General features: G+C 42.2%; 1 protein-coding gene across 6 annotated transcripts in view; it reads left to right on the plus strand.

Annotated features, from left to right (window-relative positions):
• Sun3 (Sad1 and UNC84 domain containing 3) overlaps nt 1-25,052 on the plus strand; it is a 40,557-nt gene that overhangs the window by 5,913 nt on the left and 9,592 nt on the right. For 2 of the 6 annotated variants that reach the window (XM_028891007.2, XM_037208994.1), the window contains exons 2-8: nt 4,169-4,230; nt 10,377-10,480; nt 12,010-12,050; nt 12,972-13,143; nt 14,149-14,233; nt 20,966-21,081; nt 22,091-22,258. In XM_028891007.2, the coding sequence (XP_028746840.2) occupies nt 4,169-4,230; nt 10,377-10,480; nt 12,010-12,050; nt 12,972-13,143; nt 14,149-14,233; nt 20,966-21,081; nt 22,091-22,258 (748 nt within the window). Of the gene's footprint in view, nt 1-1,270; nt 1,349-2,797; nt 2,865-4,168; nt 4,231-10,376; nt 10,481-12,009; nt 12,051-12,971; nt 13,144-14,148; nt 14,234-20,965; nt 21,082-22,090; nt 22,259-25,052 lie in introns of those variants that run through there. The other 4 variants (XM_037208995.1, XM_037208996.1, XM_037208997.1 and 1 more) reach the window with 3 other exon arrangements.

Raw genomic sequence — 25,052 nt, forward strand, 5'->3', positions numbered from 1 at the left:
CTTTCTCTTAGGAGTTGGATGGCCATGTCTCCTGATGGGTATCTGGACAGACTAGATGACCCGGGTCACAGCTAAAGCATGGTACATGGATTGAGCTGTGTTACAGACATGCTTCAGAATCTGCTGTTGGATGGTTGACATGCCTGCCCCAGACCAAGATGATGGGTGTGTCTCCCCTGCAATTACTGTGTGGCCAGGGTGATCAGGACTATCAGGACTGTTTCCAGACTGTGTGGCTTGGGGGAGGGGCTCTTACTTGGTCCCAGATGACTTTTGTGTGCACAGGCGGAACTGAGGACAGCATGTGTGCAGTCAAGTCTAAAGTGGGAAAAAAATTCCGGGTCTTTAGCTGGGGCCACGGTAAGTAATTGTGTCACTGAGCAGAATGAGTCATCCTTCTCACAACGTCCCTGTTCAGTCCCGGGTTCTACTGGTATCTCAAAATTCCCACCCAGATCCCAAAGCTAATACAAAAGCACCAGTATCCATCATGTCCACCAAAACTATAGGCACTGGGGAGATGAGCAGGAGACGTTTTTCTTGAGTCATCTTGCTGACACCTGTCCACAAACTTCACATTTTAAAATAGAAATGACCAGAGGCCGCTAAGTGTTGGGAGTTAATTTGTCACCCTAGAGTTGTGTGTTCCAAATAAGCCAAGTCACCCTGCCGTGCAGCAATTTAGTTTCTAGATGTGTAACTAAAGTGCATTCTGGTATACATGCAGAAACCAGTAGTGCAGAACATGGTTTTTATCACTGAAAACAAACTAAACATACCTATGTGGGGAAATGGGGAAATGAACGGCTGTATAATAAATATTATAGAGCAGGTGGAGTGACTGAACTGGGTTAATATATCTCAAGACATGTGAAATTGAAACATAACATAGGGTAGCATTTATTTTGTCTAAAACATATTATTTGTAAATATGTTTTTAAAAATTATATGGAAGTACAGTAATGATTTCTAAGTTATCTTCAGAGGAAAATGAGAGGAATGAGATTGGGGGGAGGTTGGTTCTTACACTGTTTCTGATATCTTTGAGTATTGAAACAAACACATCCAAGCATCCCAAGTCTTTGTAGCAAAGCAGTAGGCGCATAGAAGATCTTTGCACTGTTCATTAGGTTTGAAATCTGATACAGTAAGGCGTGGCAAGTAGAGACACCCAGAGAGGCTTATGTGCACACAATCCCTGCATGGGTGTGGTGACCTGCTGTCCATTGTGAGGTGTCACAAAGAATGATGCAATAGTGAATCACTGGACTTTTCTAAATTTGCTCGCTCACAGTTTGGCTGTTGGACAAGGAGTATCTATAAAGAAGACATACATCCAAAACCATGCGTATGGCTTCCTACTTCTCATAAAATAGGGATGGGAAAACAAACAGTGTTCACGATTCTATGAGCTCTTTGTAACTTGTGGGAGGGAAGGAGTGAAAGAACAAAGCAGAGGAAGGATAGACAGCCCTTTCAGGATTGTTCTGCAGAACCCAGCAGCACGTTGAGTGTTAATGTCCTGTTGTCAGGGCAAGAACCCCGGACATGAACCTGTATGTCACTTTGCAGAATGATTCCCATACACCTGTTCTTTTCTGGTTTTGGAGACAGGCCCTCATACCATAGCTCTGACTGGTCTTAAAGTTAAGGCAATCCTCCTGCCCTAAATGCTGGAATTATAGACATCCACCAGCATCCCCTACTGAGATCTAATGTGTAGGGTATACATTCATGCCTTGTCGCCCTTTAAAATAACTCAACAAGTGTTCTTTCTTTCTGGAGGAAATCATCTCCAGTTTTCCGTGAAGCTGGCAATCACAGTACTGCCAATGGCACATGAGTCATTTACTATTGATTAATCACAGTGGACAAGGGAAAAGGATTAAGACAGAGGAGTCATGCTCTCCGGAAGAGTGAACCTTAGCAGTGGTAACAAATCATACAGATGGCATGGTCTGTGGTCACAGGGCCTCACTGAAGATCCGGACTATACAGACCTTAGTGCTGGACTTCGCACACGGGACCAGAGAGGCATTTACTGCACCCGTGGGTGAGAATGGACAGCCTGAGGGTTGGTGCACATTCTGTGCTAATAATTGTGCTTCCTCTGGTAAGAAATTTCCCATAAAGAGAGAGAGAGAGAGCCCTATCTAGGGAGTGAGCCAAATCTGCTGCTCCCCCAACCCAGGGGCAGGGCTGAAACACTGATAGCCACCATGACTACAACTGTAAGAGAGCACCCAAACAGAAGCAGTACTGGCCACCCCCCCCCCCAAAAAAAAAGGACTATTAATACAATAGTGACCTTGTTCAAGAAGAGCAACCTTGAAAATCCCAGTAATGACACTTGCTGGCCTTTAGTGGCAGAATCTCACAGGCTAGGTGAAGAGATAGAAAGAATTTCACAAAGCAGGGCCTGGCAGCCAAGCTTTCTAGTTAAAAAGAAAAATAATGGGGAAAAAAACTCCCTAAGTTATAGAAAACATGGTAATTCGGTGATTTTCATGTAATTCGGCCTACCAAAGAGTTGTGATTAGAGGCACATGACACTCTCTAGAGTGTTGAAACCATGTCACAGCCTGGTTTCCAATAAACAAAACAAGAACCCCATGCTACCTTAGAGGAGAAGGATCAGGACCAGTCTCCTGGTTGCTTTTGGCACTGCCTATATTCTGCCACCCAGCCCCAGCTGAAGCTCAGCGAGATCAAGGAGGGGGAGTCAAGCTGCTTGGGTTCTGTATCCGGGGAATTCAAGTTTCTCTTTGTGAGCTGTGGTTCACAAAGCCTAGCTGACATCACACCTGGGAGGAGGGTTGGTGAGAGACCCACTTCCTACACCCTTTGGTCAACTAACTTGCGATGTAAGTAATCTGTTTACCGAGAGTTGAACACAATAGCAGAGTAAATTTTAAAGAAAGGAGGGTGTCAACATGTAGATGACATCATTTCCAGATGAGGTCACCCTCTTAGCCCTTCCTCACAACCCTGCCTTTCAGGTGATAGAGTCTAGTTCAGAGCTAACAGATGAGACGCTGAGAGCCATGCTGTGGAGTGACTTGACATGTTGGGACAGGTGTCACTGGCCTTTCCTAATTTCAGAGGCAGGGCTTCTCCTGTTGCATCTACTTGTCACCTACCAGTTGCAAACATCATCGTCTGGTTTTTCTAACTCATAAGGACCGATTTTTGGCTTGCCAGCCTGGAATACTTGGTCCAGATGTTGACAGATTCAAGCTCAAATGGTTTTAACATCCTTTTTTCCTTCAGGGGTTTTTTTTTTTCTTGAAGGTTGAATTTGGGAACTTGGGGTATAGCTCAGGGGTAAGGTGCTTGCCATTCGTAGGAATGGGGAGTTACAACTGCACACAACAGTGTGGTAGTTCAAAGCACAGGGCTGAGAAAGGGTAGAGAGATGGAACTATCCACATATGTCCATTTATAGACATACAAAACCAAACACACCTGACGTTGAGCAGAAATAGAGCTCAAAAGAGACACTTTCAGAGTGGGAGTTATAAACACAAGAGGGCTTGTTCTGGATTAGGTAGGTCTACTTGTCTCTTGGGCCACAGTTAAAAGCCAGAGGCTAGGAGATTAAAAATAACATTAATTTTTTTTTTCTCACAGTTTGGAAGCCAAGGAAGCTCAAAGCCAAGGCTCCAGATAACTATGGCTCTGGTGGAGGTTCTCTGCCTGTCTCAAAGACAATCACCTTCTCACCATGTCCAGATGGCACATGGATAGCCGTCCAGTCTCTTCTAGTTTAAGGATACCAGTCCTATCACTTTAGGGACCAGTCTGGTGAACTCATTTAACCTCAGTCGTATGTCATGTAGTGCATTAATCATTTTTGACTTCTAGAAAAACTTTGTTTGCTTAAAAACATTTAAAGACCATAAATAGGAACCCAATAGCATCACAGTACATGTGTGTGAAAAAGGAATGTGAACATAGTGCACATACACCATCTTGAAAATTACGTTCTGTCAGTTTCAAAGATCACAGATCAGACAATAAATAACCTCATGGAATTAATCTAGAGCAGCCAGGAGTGAGACGAATCAAGCTTGTGGCCTTGGGTGTCCTGACTAGTTTAAAGTCCACGTTAAAAGTTAACAGCAATGGATTACATTGTTAAGCCTTTAACACTCTTTGTTCTTTGTAGGTTAACTCTATCATGGAAGATTATCCTGTGTACAGTGTTCACATCAACTTTTCTTCTTGTCGGTAAGTCTTAGCAGTACTGATCCTTGAACTGACTCACAGAGCAATGGTGAGAGACGAGGGCTCAGTGGGATGACTTGTGTTTGATACATTGGAAGTTACCTGCACGTTCTTCAAGTTTCTTTCCTCCTTTCGTGTCCCACTCGAAAAGTAATATAAGCTTCTTCTTAGAAAATTTGAAAAATTATCTTTCTGTAAGTATTGTAGTTTATTTTTTTCTATTTTTATTGAAAATTGATTTTTTTCTATACAATATGTTCTGATTATGGTTTCCCCTCCCCCAACTCCTCTGTGACCTTCCCTACCTCCCCTCCCTTCAGAATCTGTGCTCTATCTTTCTCTAGTTAGTAAACAAACAGGCATGTAAAGAATAACAATAAAATAAAGTAAAACAAACCAGAATAGGATAAAACAAACTAAAGAAAAGAGACAAAGAAAAACACGAGAACCACAGAGATTCAGAGACACACATGTGCATACCACAAAACCAGAAGTCATACTATATATATGCAAAAGGACACAGAAATTGTGTGGAAGTTAAGAATCTTTCCTATGGGGCCAGTGAGATGACTCAGGTGGCAAAGGCACCTGCTGCCAAGGCTGGCAACCTGAGTTTGGTCTCTGGACTCACAAAGTAGAAGGAGAGAACTGACACTGTCAAGTTGTTTTCTGACTTCTACATACATGCTGTGGCACATAGACACTCACTACCTCCCCCCTATCCTGCCACTACCTCCCCCCATCCTGCCCCGCCACCACATACATAGATAGATGATAGATCGATAGATAGATAGACAGACAGATAGATGATAGATATATAGATAGATGATAGATATATAGATAGATGATACATAGATGATAGATAGATAGATAGATAAATAGATAGATAGATAGATAGATAGTAAAAAGGAAAGAATCTCCAATATGCTTTCTAAAGAAATATCTAATATTTTACCTGTTCTAAATTTGAGTGACTGAGATTAGAGATTTTTTTCAGTTCTTTTTTTTTTTTTTTTTTTTTTTTTTTTTTTTTTTTTTTTTGATTTTTCGAGACAGGGTTTCTTTGTGTAGCTTTGTGCCTTTCCTGGAAATCACTTTGCAGCTGAGGCTGGCCTCGAACTTGCAGATATCTGCCTGCCTCTGCCTCCCTAGTGCTGGGATTAAAGGCATGTGCCACCACTGCCCGGCACAACTTTTTCATTTTTTAAAAGCTTTAGTTCATCTATTAATTATACATAATAATATGTTTTGTCATAGTATATTAATACATGCATACAATGTTTTAGTTCTACTTTAAATTTTAATTATTTTTAAGAATTTTATAAATATATAAAATATGACCATATCTTTTTCCCAATTCCCCTTTCCAACTTTCTCATGCTTTACTCCCAACTTGTTCTTTGAAAACCACTAAGTCCAGTTAGTGCTGCCCATATGCAAAGAGGTGTGAGCCCATCCTAATACAGGATGCATGGGGAACCTACCAGTCCTACCTCCTCAAAACAGAATAGTTTTCCCTCCTCCAGCAAGTGGCCACTACCAGTAGCTCCTCAGGAAGGGGTGGAGCCTGTACATCACCCACCACATTGCATGCCAGGGTTTTGGTTGGCTTGATCTTGTTTAGACCTTGTACAGGTAACCACAGTTGCTGTGAGTTCATGGCTGTAATGGTCATGCCATATCCAGAAGTCAGCATCTCACAGCACTCTTTCCCATCCTCCAGCTCTGTGTTCTTTCTACCTCCTCTTCTTCAACTTTCCATGAGTCTTTGTGGTAGTGAGATTTACACACAGCCCATTTAGGGCTCATCACTAGGTATCTGTTTTTTGATCAGTAAACCATCTCTCTATTGACTGCTCTTGACTGCAAACAGAAGCTCCCTTTGACCATGGTTGAGAGCAGCCCAGGTCTTTGGGTGTAAGCATAAATATCTAGAAGGCATTTTGACAGCATGACTATTTGGCAAGATAACAATAGCACCTTCTACCTAGAGCCTGTGATCTCCCCAGCCACGGGTTTCTGACCAAGAGTCTAGTACCAGGTATGAAATTCCCTCCTATGGAGCAGGCCTCAAATCCAATGAGAAACTGGTTAGTTACATCAGAGCTGTCATGTTATTGCTGCTCTAGTTGGCACACCATGCCTGGCTAGTCAATATTACATGGTCTCATTGAGGTTCCCCTCAAGAATACGCTTCCAATGACCTAACCATCTACTAAGCCACACCTCCTCAACATTCTACTCTCTCCCACTACTACCAAGTTGAAGACCAAGCCTTTGAAACATTAGCCTTTGGGGTATCCTTGTATAACAATGGCATCATCTTTTAAGATGCATATTGATGCCTTTATAAAGGATATAAACTGCTTCTCTGCATTTCCACTTTCAAGCTGGCTCAACTTTAAACACCTTTGCATACAACTCTCAGAAGCATTAAACTGGCCACTGTTGTTTTTGTTCTCTACTGAATTGAAGTGATAATTCAGTGCTGTTATTGGGTGTACTGTGTTGGGCAACCGCTTCCTCTATCTAGGTACTCCATGCATCCATGCTCCTAAGGGAAACTTTTTGTATCCCACACAGCTAGCTTCCTGTTCTCTTTCTCTTCCACAAGTCTGCATCCTGCCTCTTTGCCCATTTCAAATATGTGATAAAAATGGCAATTTTCTTGTGTGTTTGCTTTCATTAATCTTAATGCTTGAAGGGTCATCCTTGTTGCAGAGTGTATCAGTTTGCTCATTTCTGTAATATTGCATTGTGGATGTATTACATTTTTAAATCCATTTGTCCATTGGTGAACATTTGGGCTATTTATTTCTTTTGGATCTTAGGACTAGTACAGCTACAAACACGTGCATATGTCTTTGAACATTCATCTTAGATTCTATTTGAGCAAATACATAGTAGTGGAGATACCAGGAAAGAAGTGGTGATAATTTTTCTCGCTGAGCATCCCACTGACCATTCCTACCAGCAATGTAGGGGGGGGTGGTGGTCTACCTTTCTCTGTGCTTTCACCATCCCTTGCCATTTTCCTATTTAATTATAGTCATGTTGGTAGCTACAGAGTGATCATTGTGGGTTTGATATGCAGTGTCCTAGAGACTAATTTTCACGAGTTTATAAGAAGTGGATGAGTGTTGTCTGCAGACTTGTTTATTTGTCTTTTGTTCATTTTTTTTACTGAATTTATCCATCTCAGATGTTTGATTTTAAAATGCTATCTTTCATTGTGCACACTGTCTTTTCATTTTTACTTTATCTTTTGTTTCATAAATGTTTGTAATCTCGATGACATTTTATCAAGAAATCCATTGCAAAATCTCAACTGAAGATTTGCTGTCTTCTTCTGATAGTCACGTGATTTTTAGCAATTATACTCATGTTGTTGGCCAATTTTGTGGTCATGTGGTTCAGAGAACAATTCCAAATTCACTCTTTTGCACCTGAGTATCCAGTTGGGCCAGCACCATTTGCTGAAGAGATAATTCTCCCATAGGGATATGTTTAATAGCCTTGGCATTCTGACAAAAGTTCAATTGGCCATAGATGCCTGTCTGAGTTTTTCCCATTGGCCCAGAAGCCTGTTGTGCCAGTGGCTGGGACTGCTTCATATCTGTAAATAGATGTGGGAAGTATTGACATTTTAATAATAATAAATGGTCTAATTAATGAACATGGGTTTATGGATTATCTTTCTATTCTCATAGTTCTTTAATTTCCTCTAGCATTTTGTGTGTGTGTGTGTGTGTGTGTGTGTGTGTGTGTGTGTGTGTGTGTGTTAGTTTGTTGTTGTTTTCCAATTCTGAGGACCAAACGCAGAGTCATACATATGTTAAGCAAACCATCTACCACTGAGATACATCTCAGGGCCCATGGAGGCCAGAAGAGGGCATTGTATGACCTGGAACTGGAGATGGTTGTGAGCTGCCATGTGTGTGCTGGGAGTTGAACCTGGATCCCCTGGAAGAGCAGCAAGAGCTCTTGACTGCTGAACATCTCTCTAGCTGGAAGTCTTGGTCCTCCTGCCTCAATCTCCAAAATGCTCAGATTGCATGCATGTACCACCACATTTGACTTGAAAAATTTAATCATTTACATTTAAACCAATTATTGACAAGAAGAGATTTTCTTCTGCCATTTTCCTATTTTTCTCCTATGTCTTATACTTTTTGGTTGTTTCTAATTTCTTCTCTTGTGATCATCTTTTATGTTGAATTGATTGTAATGTTTTTTTGGAGATTCTTCTCACACACATGTTAAATATTTTCTTAGTGGTTACCATGGGAATTACAACAGCCAGAACTGACGACAAAATGATTTGATAGACAATTAGCTTGTAAATCATGCAAATACTCAAATACCTATTAACATGGATTTATCATTATGTTTCGTGTGTTTATCCTTTAAATCATTTAAGAAATTAAACCTGAGTTAGCATCTATTATAGTCTGAATACAATATGTTTTCCACAGGCTCATGTTTGAACACTGGGAGGTTATTGAACCTTTGGGATATGGAGCTAGCAGATACAGAGCACTGGGGTAGTCTTAAGGGTTATCCCTTGGTCCTGCTTCTGGTCCAAGGTTTCTTCTTGCTGATCTACCATGATGTGAGCAAGCTGCTACCATCATGTGTGGTGCCACTATAGTGGTCACACCTTCCCCACTGGGGTAGACCACAACATCTAAAACTGAGCCCAAATTAATGTCTCCTCCTGTAAGTTACTTCTGTCTCAGTGATGAGAAAAGTAACTAACACACCGACCAACATTAGTATAATGCTGGCTTTTATATTGGTTGTCACCTGAACTGGTAACATCTTGGTGTCTTCACATAGCATCGAGCTGCCCCACAGAACTTCCATTCCCTTAACCTGAAAGGCAGCCACAGATCCCCAGGATTTGTGTGAGCACACGCTCCCCTCTGCCTCTTCACTTGCCAAGAGTTCTAGTTGTGCTGACAATGAACGTCCCTGGCTCCACAAATACACTGATTGTCCTTTGGGCCCTTTAAACACACCGTCCCACTGCTTTGTGGCTTCTACCGTTTCTGATGAGAAATCAAATGACAGTCCTGCCGAGAATCCTTATCCGTGGCAAAGGATTCCTTTCTTGCTGTTTCCAAGTTCTTCTCTGTGTCTTTTGACAGTTTGGTTACATGTTCTTGTGTGGGGAACATTTAAGGTTGTTCTCCTTCACATCTGTTGGGTTTCTTGGGTGGATAGATTTGCTATTTTCATCAGTTCAAAAACTTTTTGAATGTTGTTCCTCCAGGTATACATTCTCTCTCTTTTTGCCTCTTCCTCTTTCTGGATGGTATGTGTAATGCAAATAGTGTGTATCCCAGTAATATCCACAGGCTTCGCTGACTCTGCTCACTTTTCTTTACCTTTCTGATCAATTTGTAGAGCTACAGTCCCACCTTCAAGTAAACTGATATTTTGTATCTCAGATCTAGTGCTGACCAGTCTCAGCTTCCAGAAGAGTTCTCTCTCTCTCTCTCTCTCTCTCTCTCTCTCTCTCTCTCTCTCTCTCTCTCTCTCTCTCTCTCTCTCTCTGTTTCTGTGAGGCCACCCAAGAATCTGTTTCTGCCTCCTTGTCCTTCTCAACTGTGTGTGTGTGTGTGTGTGTGTGTGTGTGTGTGTGTGTGTGTGTGTGTGTGTATTTGATATATGCATGTGTATGTGTGTGCAGGTGCAGGTGCAAAAGTCAGAGGCCAATGTCAGGTGTCTTCCTCCATTTTGATTCACTTTAATTTTTGAGACAAGATCTCTCACTGATCCTAGAATTCCAGATGTTCAGCTGTCTCAGATAGCATTACCTATGCAGTGTGGGTATTATAAGCACACATGGCCACACCAGCTTTTAGGTAGCTGTCAGGGATGCAAACTCAGGTCCTCACACTTACGCAGCGTGCACTCTATCTACTCAGCCATCGATCGCTCCAACTTCCTCTTTCTCTGCAGTGCTGTGGTCATACACATAAGGCCAGTGCTCTCCTGCTGAGCCATATCACTAGCCTTTATCCTCCTAATTTTTAAGACTACTCTCTCTTTCACACTCACAGAAATGGTTATTAATACGTGTAAGGTATTTTATAAGTGTTTCTAGATAAGTTCCTTAATCAGAGTTTGCTTTTTCTTTGAAGGACTTCAAAATCATCAGTGGTTTAAAGAAACAGAGTTTCCTCAAAAACCCAGACAATTATATACCGTAATTGCAGAGTATGTCTCCCGGCTCTATAATTACCAGGTGATGTTTCATTAAATTCTTGTTGCATGTTACTCATTTAAAACTGAGTCTACTACAAGGTGAGTCCAATTTGCATGATATTATCTTGGTTTTGGGAGAATAGCCAATAGCAATCTTACAGTAAGTGTGATTCTTCTAAGTGGTTTTATGGCTAAGAAATCTCCCCAGCTCTCCATGCCTTCTGACCCCTGCAGACTCTAGGAGAAGCTCCAGAAGAAGGGGGAAAGACAAGTGGTTCCATATGACTAACCTTCCCCCAGCCCAGCCAGCACAGTACTTTCCTTTGCCTGGAAGCTCCTGAGATCTCAGTGAGAATTTCACTATCCACTCTATACTCCATAAGCACCTCCTAGCATTCCTGAGTCTTTAGTTTGCCTCCGTTCTTCCTTCCTTCTTTCTTTCCTTCCTTCCTTCCTTCCTTCCTTCCTTCCTTCCTTCCTTCCTTCCTTCCTTCCTTCCTTCCTTTTCTCTCTCTCTCTTTCTTCCTTTTTCTTTCTTTCTCCTCTTCCTTGTTTGTTTGGTTGTTTTTTTTTTTTTGAGATAGGGTTTCTATGTATAGCTTTGGCTGTCCTTGAACTCTGTAGACCAGGCTGGCCATGAACTCACAGAGATCTGCCTGTCTCTGCCTCCTGAGTGCTGGGATTAAAGGCGTGTACCACCACCACCACCACCACCACCACCGCCGCCGCCGCCGCCGCCGCCGCCGCCGCCTAGTTTGCTTTCTGTTATTTTGATAAACACCATGAACAAAAACAACAAGATGAAAGGGTCTATTTGGCTTACACTTTCACGTCATAGTTCATCACTGAGGGATTCAAGGCAGGAACACAAGACAGAAACCTGGATGTAGGAACTGAAGCAGAGGACATAGAAGTAAATTGCTTATTGGCTTGCTCCCCATGGTTTGCTCAGTTTGCTTTCTTATACAGCCTAGAACCTCCTGCCCAGGGTAGGCACCATCCACAGTGGGCTGGGCCTGTCCACATCAATCATTAATCAAGAAAATGCCCACTGCTAGCCTACAGGACAATCTGACTGAGATATTTTCTCAATGGAGGTTTCCCTTGCCCAGCTTGTTTCAAGCTGCTAAAAACCTAACCAGCACACCAACACTGGTCCTGGATGAAAGGCCAGCCACATGAAACCCTACAGACAGAGTTTACCTGAGATAACCTCTACAGCTTGAGGTCTTCACATTCTTGGTCCTGGAGCAGGAGCTGGCCAAGAGCCTAAGCTATCTTCAGGAAAACAGATGTGCATCCAAAGTGAGCAGTAGCATCCCACCTTCAGAAACAGCAAATAAGGCTTCCATCCTGGAGTTCACATTGAATGTCACTTTCTATTAGATGTGTGAATAAGGCCACCTTCCCAGACGTGGTAACGATGGAGTCCTTGGCAGGCCAGGGAAGACACACATGAAAGGTGCTCTTATGTCCCGTGGTGTATTTCAAGTATCCGAGTGTGATTTCAGAACAAAGACAACTGAGCGAAGAGGCAAGATTTAGAATTATTTATCTCCTTTATTTCAGGCCAGACTTCGCATGCCTAAGGAGCAAGTAGAACTCTTAAAGTAAGTGGAGTTTTGTATGTGCCGCTTTCTGCTGTGCCTCCAAACACAGAAATACTGGGTTTCAGTTTTGGAAACGTGTAACATTGAAATAACTTTCCTGTATTATATCTTATATATCATGCCAGTCAAGAGCATTTTTCCTGACTATTTCCTCTTAACCACCACAAACCCACACATCTGTTTAAAATGCCATGTTCGGCAGAGCCTAGCGTGTTCCTATAACCCTAGACTAGCGTGTTCCTATAACCCTAGACTAGCGTGTTCCTATAACCCTAGCCTAGAGTGTTCCTATAACCCTAGACTAGCGTGTTCCTATAACCCTAGCCTAGAGTGTTCCTATAACCCTAGACTAGCGTGTTCCTATAACTCTAGCCTAGCAGGTGTCTATAACCCTAGCCCAGCAGGTTCCTATAATTCTAGTACTCAGAAGGCTGAAGCAGCAAGATCCTGATTTTGAAGCTACAACCGACAAGCTTGTCTCAAATAAAAATACATAAGTAAATAGGTAAATAAATCTAAATAGCATAGACATTGTGTGGATCTCCAGGCTGCAGCTGGAAAAACACTTCTTCCCTGCACCTGGAATGCAGGCCATCCCAGCTTGACAGGGATGACATCAGGATTTAGCATTCACCTGTATGAAGTCACTTGACTGAGGACAAGCGAGGTTGGTCGCCTCCTGCCTACTCAAGTGTAGAAAAAGCCAAGCAAGAATGCCCTCGGACTCTTGTCTTCTGAGTGCCCACCTTGCTTTTCCTACACAGGGAAATGTAACGAGCAGAGACACATCCCCGCCTTCCCCTCCCTGCCGAATCTTTCTTCCTTCCCTTAAGTTGACTCCTTTGCCCGTTGCTGGCCCCGATGCTGTTGGCAGGAACTTCACTGTTTCCCTCTTTCACCTCATGGTTCTTCTGCACGCAGGAAGGAAAGCCAGACTTTGGAGAACAATTTTCGTGAAATCCTGATTTTAATTGAACAAATAGATGTTCTGAAGGCATTGCTTCGAGACCTGAAGGACGGCATACACAATCACAGCTGGTCTGTCCCCCGAGAGGCTGTGCAGGACAAGGCTACCACTGAGGTTCTAGATGAGGCAAGGTGGTCTGGGGCTTGGAGGGGGGTGAGCCACTTAGCCCCAGAATGCTCCTTCCACTTCTTCTACCAACTGACATTAGCTATGTCCTCTGAGACCCCCGATGGGCTTCCTTTTGCTAGTTCTGTCATGGGGACTCTACTTCTCCACAATGCTGTGTCACAGAGAGGACATTTGCATTGTGATACAACTCACTTCCCACAAAATAACCAACCAGTGGTTCAGAAATGGTGGTCTTTGAATTTCCAATAGCAAATACTATCAAGAGGTTTCCATTCTGCCTGAGAACTATGCCTCTGGTGAGCTCCACACTTAGGCCAGCAGCTTCTCTGCATTGCTCTCCCACTGCCTGGCCTGCTACCAATCTCTCCTCCCCATGTCTATGTTTAAAATATGTAGAAATCTGACCTTGGCCTTCCATGGCTTCCAGGCTCCAGTTCGACCTTGTAATTGTGGCACAGTGTTCGAGTTAGTCACTGATTGCTCCAACTGTTGTACCTGCTCAGGGTGCTCGCTTATTTTTGAACAGGGGTGTCCTTCAGAGCCCAACGCTGATTCAAGTGGGTGAAAAATTGATGTTATAAGCAATCATCTGGCCTTTGTAAGCTGCCAGATTCTCAGATAGCTATAGAATATTCCAGTCTCTATTGCTAAGTATAGGACATTAGTAAAGGACGCAGCACACTTGGCATGGCTCCATCTCATCCCGTGGGAGGGTACCATGGTGCAGCGGGGGAGGGGCTTGCGAGGGAGCCACACCCTTCTGTGTGACCATGGTCCCAATCATACCTTAGCCTTAGTTCTTTGAGTTGTCTGCGAAAGGTCACTCCCACAGAGCTGTGGACAAGACATCTAAGTGCATCAGTGCCTAGCTCTGAGAGCATCTGGGAGCTGTTAGAATTCTTCAGATTAAGGAGTCCAGGTCCAAGTCCATGAAACAAAGGGTAAAAATGCAAGCAGTTGGTAGAGATTAATAACAGAAAACTGTTCTTCCAATCTTTACAGGAGATGTCAAACTTGGTACATTATGTACTTAAAAAGTTCAGAGGGGACCAAATACAGATGGCTGATTATGCCCTGAAGTCAGCTGGTGAGTACAGGAAAAAAAAAAAAAAAAGGATTGCTTTAAGACCATTAAAATTCTTTATTAGAAAATGACACATATGAGAAGGGGTGAAATTATCAAATTAGATACTAAGGAAGATATTAGAAATTATTGCATTGATTGCTTCTGAGACCCCACTAGCATGTATCTAGAAGGACCCCAGAGAAAGCTGAGCTGACACAGGGAAATCAAACAGGAAGAGAATACTTAAGCTCAGCAGACAGGCAACACTTGTATTATATGAACCAAAATGAAATCCCCTGCAGGGATGCTAAACGCATTAGTGCAGACTAAAGGCTGGTGCTTAAAGGTGGCTTCCAAAGTAATATGCTCAACATCTTCCAATTGAAATGAACCCTTAAGAGCTTACTTAGGCTGTGAATTGTAATTGCTGTGGTCTATGGGCAGTGCAGAGGGGAAGAGGGTAGGGCAGTGTGAGAGACAATCTTGAGGAGTGAACTAGTTTCCTACAATGTACAGTCCATCAAAAGTCATTCAATAAGAAGTGGATAGAGATGTGTTGAGTAGAGAAATCACGAACTTAAATTTCTCTGAAAGAAAACTATGTCTAGGGCTATAGTTCAGTGACACAGTGCTTGCCTGTTGTAAACTAGGCCCCTGAGCACTGTGGTAATTGTACTATGACTAAATAAGCAAACAAAGAGAAAACTCTAGCTCAAATGATCCACTTGCTCTTTTTATCACTTTGTAATATGGTTTGTTTTTTGAGACATGGTTTCACTATATAGTTCTGGTTGTCCTGGAACTCACTATGCATGTAGACCAGGCAAGCCTCAAACTCACAGAAATTGGCCTGTCACTGCCTCCCAAATGCTGGCATGAAAGGTGTATGCCACCATGCTCCAGCTTCAGTTTGTAATGTCTTACTGCAAACTGAATTCAGGAACACACAAGAGTGGCAATAGATTTGTGTGAATAAGTAGATCCTCTTCTGGGACTAAAAGCCTTATCCTTTGAAAGTAGATCTGTGTCATTTGGTACAAGAGATTTAACAATCTGGTCAATGTGGTAATAAGTTTAGATAAATTAAAATCATTTAACAATATTCAATTCATTTATGGTTAAATACTCTCAACAAATTAGAGAAATTTCCTTCAACCTAACAAAGAATGTCTGCATAATTCTTTATGTTAACATGCAGGGATTTCTGGACAACTAAACCAGATTTCTCCTAAGATCAGAAACAGTAAGGATGCCCACTCTATCACTCTTAGTTACCATCACCTCAGAAGTCCTTGCCCATGCTCCAAGACAAGAATGGAACAGAGGAAGAAAGAGGGAAGACAAAGCAGGCAAATTAGAAAAGGACTAACATATGTCAACTTATAACCAACACGATTGCTAACACAGAAAAAACAGGACAAACTACTAGAAAAACTGATGCTTATATTGGTGTGTGCGTGCGTGCATGTGCATGTGTGGCTGGAACATTTGGTAACAGGTTTTCAGGATTATTATAAAGGCCCAGAAATGAAGAGACTGTGGCATATAGAACACAAGTCCAGAGTCAGTCATGGTGAATTGGGTTTTGGCAAAACAGAAAAGCCAAGCCCTCAGCTCTGGCACAAAGGACATTTATTGTAAACTAAACCTTAGCCGTAACTTACCAGATGTTAATGTAAATTAACCTAAAGTGTGAATATAAGGCAGGAAGTTATACAATTTCTAGAATGAAGAGTAAAGGAAAAGAGATGTACAGTTGTTTTATTCATTATTTTGTTGCCCTGGGGATTGATCTCGAGCACCCTACCATTAAGCTATATTTAGACCTTCCCTGAATTTTTATTTTTTTAATTTAATTTAATTTTATAATTTAATTTAATTTTACAAATCAGCCATGGATTCCCTTGTCCTCTTCCCCCCCCACCCCCACCCCCCACCCCCCCCACCCCCCGCCTTCCCCCAGTCCATCCCCCATTCCCATCTCCTCCAGAACAAAGACTCCCCTGGGGATTGAGTTCAACCTAGTAGATTCAGTTCAAGCAGGTCCAGTCCCCTCCTCCCAGGCTGAGCCAAGTGTCCCTGCATAAGCCCCAGCTCATGCACTGAGGACAGGTCCCGGTCCCACTGCCTGGATGCCTCCCAAACAGTTCAGGCTAATCAACTGTCTCACTTATCCAGAGGGCCTGATCCAGTTGGGGGCTCCTCAGCTATTGGTTCATAGTTCATGTGTTTCTATTCATTTGGCTATTTGTCCCTGTGCTTTTTCCAATCTTGGTCTCAACAAATCTCACTCATACAAACCTTCTTCTTTCTCGCCAATTGGACTCCTGGAGCTCCACCTGGGGCCTGACCATGGATCTCTGCATCCGGTTCCCTCACTCATTGGATGAGATTTCTAGCACAATTAGGATGTTTGGCCATCCTATCACCAGAGTAGGTCAGTTCCAGCTGTCTCTCGACCATTGCCAGCAGTCCATTGTGGAGGTATCTTTGTGGATTTCTGGGGACCTCTCCAGCACTTTGCTTCTTCCTCTTCTCATGTGGTCTTCATTTACATGGTCTCTTATTTCTTGTTTTCCTTCTCTGTTCTTGATCTAGCTGGGATCTCCCACTCCCCATTCCCTCAAACCTTGCCCTTCATTACCCCCACTCACGTCCAGGTTGTTCATGTAGATCTCATCCATTTCTCTGACATTGGGCAGTCCCCATGTCTTTCTTAGGGTCCTGTTTTCTAGGTAGCCTCCCTGGAGTTGTGAGTAGCAGTCTAATAATCTTTGTTTTACATCTAGTATCCTCCTATGAGTGAGTACATACCATGTTTGTCTTTCTGAGTCTGGATTACCTCACTCAGGATGATTTTTTCTAGATCCATCCATTTGCCTGCAAACTTCATGATGTCATTGTTTTTCTCTGCTGAGTAGTATTCCATTGTGTGTATGTACCACATTTTATTCATCCATTCTTCAGTTGAAGGGCATCTGGTTGTTTCCAGGTTCTGGCTATTAAAAACAATGCTGATATGAGCATAGCTGAGCAAGTGCCCTTGTGGTATGATTGAGCATTCCTTGGGAATATGCCCAAAAGTAGTATAGCTGGGTTTTGGGGGAGATTGATTCCCAATTTTCTGAGAAAGTGCCATATTGATTTCCAAAGTGGTTGTACAAGCTTGCATTCCCACCAGCAGTGGAGGAGAGTTCCCCTAGCTCCACATCCTCTCCAGCATAAGCTGTCTTCAGTGTTTTTGATCTTAGCCATTCTGACAGGTGTAATGTAGCTAGAGTTTTCCTGCCTTGCCCACAGTCAGGACAAATCTCTGTCACCCACCATTCCCACAGCCACCCAGACCCAGCCAAATAAACATAGAGACTTATATTGCTTACCAACTATATGGCCATGGCTGGCTTCTGCTAACTGTTCTTATAGCTTAAATTAATCCATTTCCATAAATCTCTACCTTGCCATGTGGCTTGTGGCTTACTGGCGTCTTCACATGCTGCTTGTCATGGCGGCGGCTGGCAGTGTCTCTCTGACTCAGGCTTCCACTTGCCAGAATTCTCCTCTCTCCTTGTCTCGCCTATACTTCCTGCCTAGCCACTGGCCAATCAGTGTTTTATTTATACAGAATGATATCCACAGCAGTGTAAGGTGGTACCTCAGAGTCATTTTGATTTGCATTTCCCTGATGATTAGGGGTGTTGAGCAATTCCTTAAATGTCTTTCAGCCATTTGAGCTTCCTCTGTTGAGAATTCTGTTTAGTTCTATAGCCCATTTCTTAATTGGACTGTTGGGCGTTTTGATGTCTAATTTCTTAAGTTCTTTATATATTCTGGATATCAGCCCTCTGTCAGATGTGGGGTTGGTGAAGACCTTTTCCCATTCTGTAGGCTGTCGCTTTGCCTTGTTGACCGCATCCTTTGCTTTATAAAACTTCTCAGTTTCAAGAGGTCCCATTGATTGATTGTTTCTCTCAGTGTCTGTGTTACTGGTGTTATATTTAGGAAGTGATCTACTATGCCAATGCGTTCAAGACTACTTTCTACTTTCTCTTCTATCAGGTTCAGAGTAACTGCTGAATTTTTATTTTGAGGCAGGGTCTTGATAAGTTGTCCAGTGGACCTTGAACTCACATTGTAGTTCAGGTTGGCCTTGAATTTTCAGTTGTCCTTCCTCGGTCTAGGAAAGGATATTTTAAAGAGAACACTGAAACATAACCCAAAGGGAAAGAATGGACAGTTTGGACCCCATTAGCATTAATTTCTGTCCTTAAAAATGACAATTGAGAGAATGAGGAGACAATTCACAGACTGGAGAGAGACTACACATAAATTTAGCGAAGCTCTTGGATCTAAAATTTATGAAAACTTTCAAACTTCAATAATAATAGAACAGAAAACCCAATTTTAAAACTGGGCAAAAGATCAGAAAACACTTTATTAAAGAAATTCAACTACTCAAGGAACATGGAAAAATACTGGGTATCATTATTCATTAGTGAGATGGGAATTAAAAGCACAATACACATCAGCACACATCTACCAGAGTGGCAGACAGAGAGCCTGCCAAGTGCTGCAGACACCAGGAAGCCCTGGGCTTTCATCCACCGTACGTGTATGTGAGGATACTAAGTGGTCCATTTGGAAGGCAGCCTGACAGCTGCTTCTCAAGTTAACTACAGCCCTAGGAACCCTGTTGTGCCACCTCCAGGTATTCACCTAAGAGGTAAATCCTACATTTACATCAAAACGTGCATGCCAAAGTTGGGAGTATAGCTCAGTGGTAAGAGTGCCTATTTAGGACACACAAGGGCCTGGGTTCGAGCCTCGGCTCTGCAAAACCCAGATGAAAACCCATATGAGAATACCTGTGTGACCAGGTTGGTAGTTACCAAAATTGGAAAGGCCCACTAACAGATGAAACAAGTACTGTGAAGGCAGCATAAAGAATGGTTCTGTGGTGCCCTTTACTACACACAGGAATCTCAAATGCTTTATGCTAAGCCTAAGTAGCAGGAAAAACAAGCTGCAGATTGTGATGCTCTGCGAAGAGACTGTAAAAGGATGGACTGTGGTAGGTGAGCGTGTGAAGGATTGATCAGTGCTGTCTCTGCCTGGGCTGGAGCCTGAAGAAAATGGAGGACTGCTACTCTCTATGGGATTTTTTGGAGCTGACTCATTCTAAATTTGCTGTGTTGATGGCTGGCCTAATTCAGAATAAGCAACACTGAACTGTACCTTTAAATGGGGGAATTATTGGGTGTGTGAATAATTTCTCAAGACAGCTAATTAGAACTAAAAACTAAGCCAACGCCTTTAATCCCAGCACTCGGGAGGCAGAGGCAGGCAGAAACCCTGTCTTGAAAAAAAAAAAAAAAAAAAAAAAAAAAAACTAAACAACAAAACAAAAACAAAAGCAAAAAACAAAAACTTAAAAAAATAAATAAATGAAAATAATAAATATGAGTTTCTTTAAAACACACAATTCAATTTTTTTTTTATGTAAGGATTGTAGCTGGGAATCAGATGTATATTAGCTTGGCATGCAAAAGGAGTTTTCCTGTCCAGTCGGTCATACAAGTAGGAATATTAATTAAGATAAAAGATGCCTGCTTCAATTTCAGTTTTAGAGAACAAGCAATTGTAGGATAAGCATGTCCCAAATATTGTATAACGTAAGACTGTTACTCAAAACTTTTTAAGATAAGTTTTTAATCGTGTGTGTGTGTGTGTGTGTGTGTGTGTGTGTGTGTGTGTGGTGTGTGTGTGTGGGGGGGGGTGTTCATGGAAGCCAGAGGAGTCCCCGGTGTCTCTGGAGCTGTAGTCAAAGGTGGCTGTGAGCTACCTGAAGTAGGTTCTAGGAATTAAACCCTCTGGAAGAGCCAACCACTCTCTTAACCGCTGAGCCATCTTCCTAAATATTATTCAGTGTCTAAATTTCAAGTTTAAAGGGAGATTTGCATTTCCCCTTCCTGCATGTGGCAACCATGAGCCCACATTTAAAATTTCAAACTGTGCTATCGCAGAAAAAGTACATAAACTAGATACCTGGTCAAGAACGTGGACGTTAATACAAGCGCACGGACCTCAGTGTTAGACTGTGCTACTCAAGCGAGATTTGAAGAAAAGATTGGCATTTTAAAACTTCTTATGTCTCAAAAAAATGTTTCCTTCCTAACATGAAATAACTTGAAAGGATTATGTTCAGTAAATACTTTTACATTTCTTTGATTACAATGAAATCTCCTACAAAAAAATTAAAGACTGATGAGCTTACATAATCGCGTGAAGGGCATGCCTGTGGCGTGGTGTTGCTGCTTTTTCCATTTTTGAGTTGAACAAGGATGACAGAAAGTCTGATTTTTTTTTTCTGGATGATGATAAATATAACATACATATTAATTTTAGCTTTGATTCATTTGCTCCAATATTTGAGAAATTTTGTGAAACTGGAAGACTCAAACATGACTTTCTGTCTGGATGTGGTGCCACAGACCTTTGCTCCAAGCACTTAGGTAGCTGAGGCAGGGGGACGGCTGCAAGGTCAAAGTCAGCCTTCAGTCCCTAGTGAGACCCTGTTTCAAAGCCAAGAAACAAATGAGCAAACACCTTTCTGAAAATGGTAGAATGTCAGTGGTACTGGCCTAACCGAGGACTGTGTGTGGATTTGACTTTTTTTTTCCCCCAGTAATAGCTCTCCAGAGATATCATTAAATTCCAGATGGCATGTATTAAGTTTAAAATCTTGTGAAATTTTAGGAGCCTCTGTCATTGAAGCTGGGACCTCAGAAAGTTACAAAAACAATAAAGCAAAACTGTACTGGCACGGGATAGGGTTCCTCAATTACGAGACGCCACCAGACATGATTCTTCAGGTAAGTGCTAAATGGGACGACGTCACATCCATCTTACAATTTTGTTGTCAAGGTCCATGATTGTCTTTATGTTTAAAATGGAGGCAAGGACATCCACGCTACCTACAGAACCTAGGCACTTCTTACATTTCTATACCATTTCTATTATTTATCTTACAGCACTAAACTATTTTTAATTATTGTGTTTTTGAGATCAGAAAACTAGACTTTGTCAGAACATGGAATTCCATACCTTTCACTTGCATTGATTCTGTGACCTCCCTTTTCCACTGAAAACTTCAGTCATTCAACAAACATTTGTTAAAAGAGGCTGTGCCCCAAATGCCAGTCGGCGTTAGATGCGATGCCAATCGCATGTCCTCACAGGGTTGGCTGTAACAGAAATGTCCACTTAGCCTTTCCGTTCACTTGGAAAGACCATGACTGTCAACACACTATGAGCCGTATATCAGAAGTTGCTTTCAAACTGTGTCTTCAGAGTCAAACCTACACTCTCTTCTGGCCGGGTTACAATTTTACATCTAATAAAAGAAATATTGTGGTTTTCTTCTTTACCACCAGGACCTCCATCACCACTATTATCCACCATGGTCGTCTCCCCGTCAGCCATCACTAGGATCACCTTCATTTTCACTGCCACCATCATCACCTCCACCATAAACACCATTGTCTCCTTCCTCATCACCACCAGTGCCATCCAAACCATGAGCACTATCACCACCGCCAGCACCACCAGCACCATCCAAACCATGGGCACTATCACCACCAGCACCACCAGCACCATTCACAATTCTACCTTTAGCTGCCTTTTAGCAGTCTAGTAACAGCAGTGAAAGAAAACACACTGCCGTGGTAAAGGCTCCGATGGACCAGACGTAGGGTGTTTGGGAAGGTCTCCTGTTTGCTAGATGTCCTAAGACACTTACAGTTGCTAGTGATGAGGTGCTCGATATTGAAAGATGAGATTTATGTACCCAGAAAAGAGATTAATTTTGTGCTTTCTTTCCAGCCAGATGTCCACCCTGGAAAGTGCTGGGCCTTTCCAGGCTCCCAGGGTCATATCCTGATCAAGCTAGCCAGGAAAATCATCCCAACAGCAGTTACCATGGAGCACATCTCAGAGAAGGTGTCCCCCTCAGGAAATACCTCGAGCGCACCCAAGGAGTTCTCTGTCTATGTGAGAAGCTGTCTAAACCTGTCATTCAATGTGGATTGAGATAGAGGGTGTTGCCTGGGAAGGAGGAGCTAGACTCGTGTCTCTGGGGATTGAACTTAGGGCCTCTTGTAGGCTAAGCTAGAACTTTACTACTAAGCTATCGCCAGCCCTGGACTCACCTTTTAATTGTGTACTGACTTCTTGTGTATTATTTTACTTCGAGGGCTTTTGCCTTGTTAGTTACAAACTGGGAGGATTGGACCAGATGATTTTTAGTTTGACTTTATATTTTTACTTTACAACTAAAAGTTATACACATATACCTATTTCAGAATGCTGGCTATTTACACAAACTTCATAAGGATAAGGCACCTTCCTGCTTCTCCCTGTTCCCAGTTCTTTTTATCTCCAAGGTCCCATTAGCAGCAGTTTCTCCTGTTAGTGAGGTACCTGCTTCCGTATTTTCCTTTACCGTTATTAATTTTTCAGTGTTAGATATTATTTGGCGGCTCCCTCCAGTGGAAGATGAAAATGACATCTTTTCTGTGGCTCTGCCCATCCACTATCTTTGTCTTTAAAAAATAGGTTCACAGAGATATAATTCACATAGCACAGGACCATTTGAAGTGCACACTTCAGTGGTTCCAGTATATATACATTCACAGCTCTGAGTCTACCATTACAATTTTAGAACTTTTTTGGTTTTTTTGAGACAGGGTTTCTCTGTGTAGTTTTGGTGCCTGTCCTGGATCTCACTCTGTAGATCAGGCTGGCCTCAAACTCACAGAAATCCACCTGGCTCTGCCTTCCAAGTGCTGGGATTAAAGGCATGTGCCACAACCACCCAGCCAATTTTAGAACATTTTTTGTTGCCTCCCAAAGGAACCCAATACTGCTTAATTTTCCCCTCTCATCCCCATCACATCCCTAGCACTTGGCAACCACTAATGGACTTTGACTCATAAATTCACCTGTGCTGGACATGATTATCATATTGTTTTGTGTGCTCTCTAGTGAATGTTTAACACCGTGCTTGCAAGGTTCAGCTACATTGTAGCACTTGTCAATATTTGACTTCTTTTTGGAAGCAAAGAATAAATATTTGATTGTTTGTATTTTACTTATCCATTAGTTGGTAGACATCTAAGAGTTACTTGCAGGGTTTGGGCTTTTACGGATGAGACTGTGAATATTTGTGTCAAGAGTTTACCACAGATGTTGGGTTTTGTTTCTGTGTGAATACATATTGGATTGCAACTCCTAAACCTGTGTTTCACGCTCGAGGCTTGTGGGGGAGGGGGAGAGATGCATGTCTTTTTTTGTTTGTCTCAATCAATGGTCAGCATTTTCCTGGTGACTACTGGGCATGACTTTCTGTTGAACCATAGAACACTTGAAAGTTACTTTTTTACTGAACACATTTTAAACATCTCCAAAGGTGTTTGCCACCTGTCTTTTTATTTGCTCACTTTGGTACATTTCTATCTCTAATACATTGCCAAGCTCTTCATCAGGGGTGCGCATTCCCCCATTGCTAATTCAAGTCAGATAAACCGTGCTTCCCTCGCCCTCCTCCCTTCCTCCCAGGCACCCCATTGGAGCTCTTCTCCCTTTGGCTCCAATCTGAGACTGCTAGATGAGCCTGGTGCATGGCTGTTACTGCGGGGTCTCATTCCCGAATCCTGAAGTCTGTTCTCATTTTCCTTTTCTGATTCATAGTCGATCTCTGAAAGACAGTATCTATTTTATGTTAACACCCATGTAAAATTTTCTTTCACCATACTCATACTCACTAAGACTTTGATTTCCACAAATATTGCTTACTTAGAGTCTTTTGTGTTGGCAGGATTGTCTTCTTTACCTCTGATAGCAGAGTTTAGTTTCATCTTCTGTTTGTTTACAGGGTCTCTGTGGATCTTTTTTTTTTTTTTTTTTTTTTTTTTTTTTTTTTTTTTTTTTTGGGATTTTTTATTTATTTATTTATTTTTTTTTTGATATATATTTTTTATTTTACAATACCATTCAGTTCTTCATATCAGCCATGGGTTCCCCTATTCTCCCCCCTCCCACGCCCTCCCCTTACCCCCAGCCCACCCTCCATTCCCACCTCCTCCAGGACAAGTCCTCCCCCGAGGACTGTGGTCATCTTGTTAGACTCAGTCCAGGGAGGTCCAGTCCCTTCCTCCCAGACTAAGCCAAGTGTCCCTGCATAAGTTCCTGGTTTCAAACAGCCAATTCATGCAATGAGCACAGGACTTGGTCCCACTGCCTAGATGCCTCCCAAACTGATCAAGCCAATCAACTGTCTCACCTATTCAGAGGGCCTGATCCAGCTGGGAGCTCCTCAGCCTTTGGTTCATAGTTCATGTGTTTCCATTCATTTGGCTATTTTTTTTCAATAATTGAGTAAAACTGAAATTTATTATATGCCACAGTCGTCCTAGGGACCTCCATGCTATATATATATAGCCTTTATGGTTCTATGGGTTGTGGTCTGATTGTTCATTTTATATCTAGAATCCACCAATGAGTGAGTACATACCATAACTGTCTTTTTGGGTTTGGGTTACCTCACTCAGGATGATTTTTTCTAGTTCCATCCATTTGCCTGCAAATTTCATGCTTTCATTGTTTTTCTCTGCTGAGTAGTACTCCATTGTGTATATGTACCACATTTTTTTCATCCATTCTTCCGTTGATGGGCATCTAGGTTGTTTCCAGGTTCTGGCTATTACAAATAGTGCTGCTATGAACATAGCTGAGCATGTATCTTTATGGTATGTATCAGCATTCTTTGGGTATATGCCCAAGAGTG

The sequence above is a fragment of the Peromyscus leucopus genome, chromosome 10 (assembly GCF_004664715.2).
Source record: "Peromyscus leucopus breed LL Stock chromosome 10, UCI_PerLeu_2.1, whole genome shotgun sequence".
Lineage (NCBI taxonomy): Eukaryota > Metazoa > Chordata > Mammalia > Rodentia > Cricetidae > Peromyscus > Peromyscus leucopus.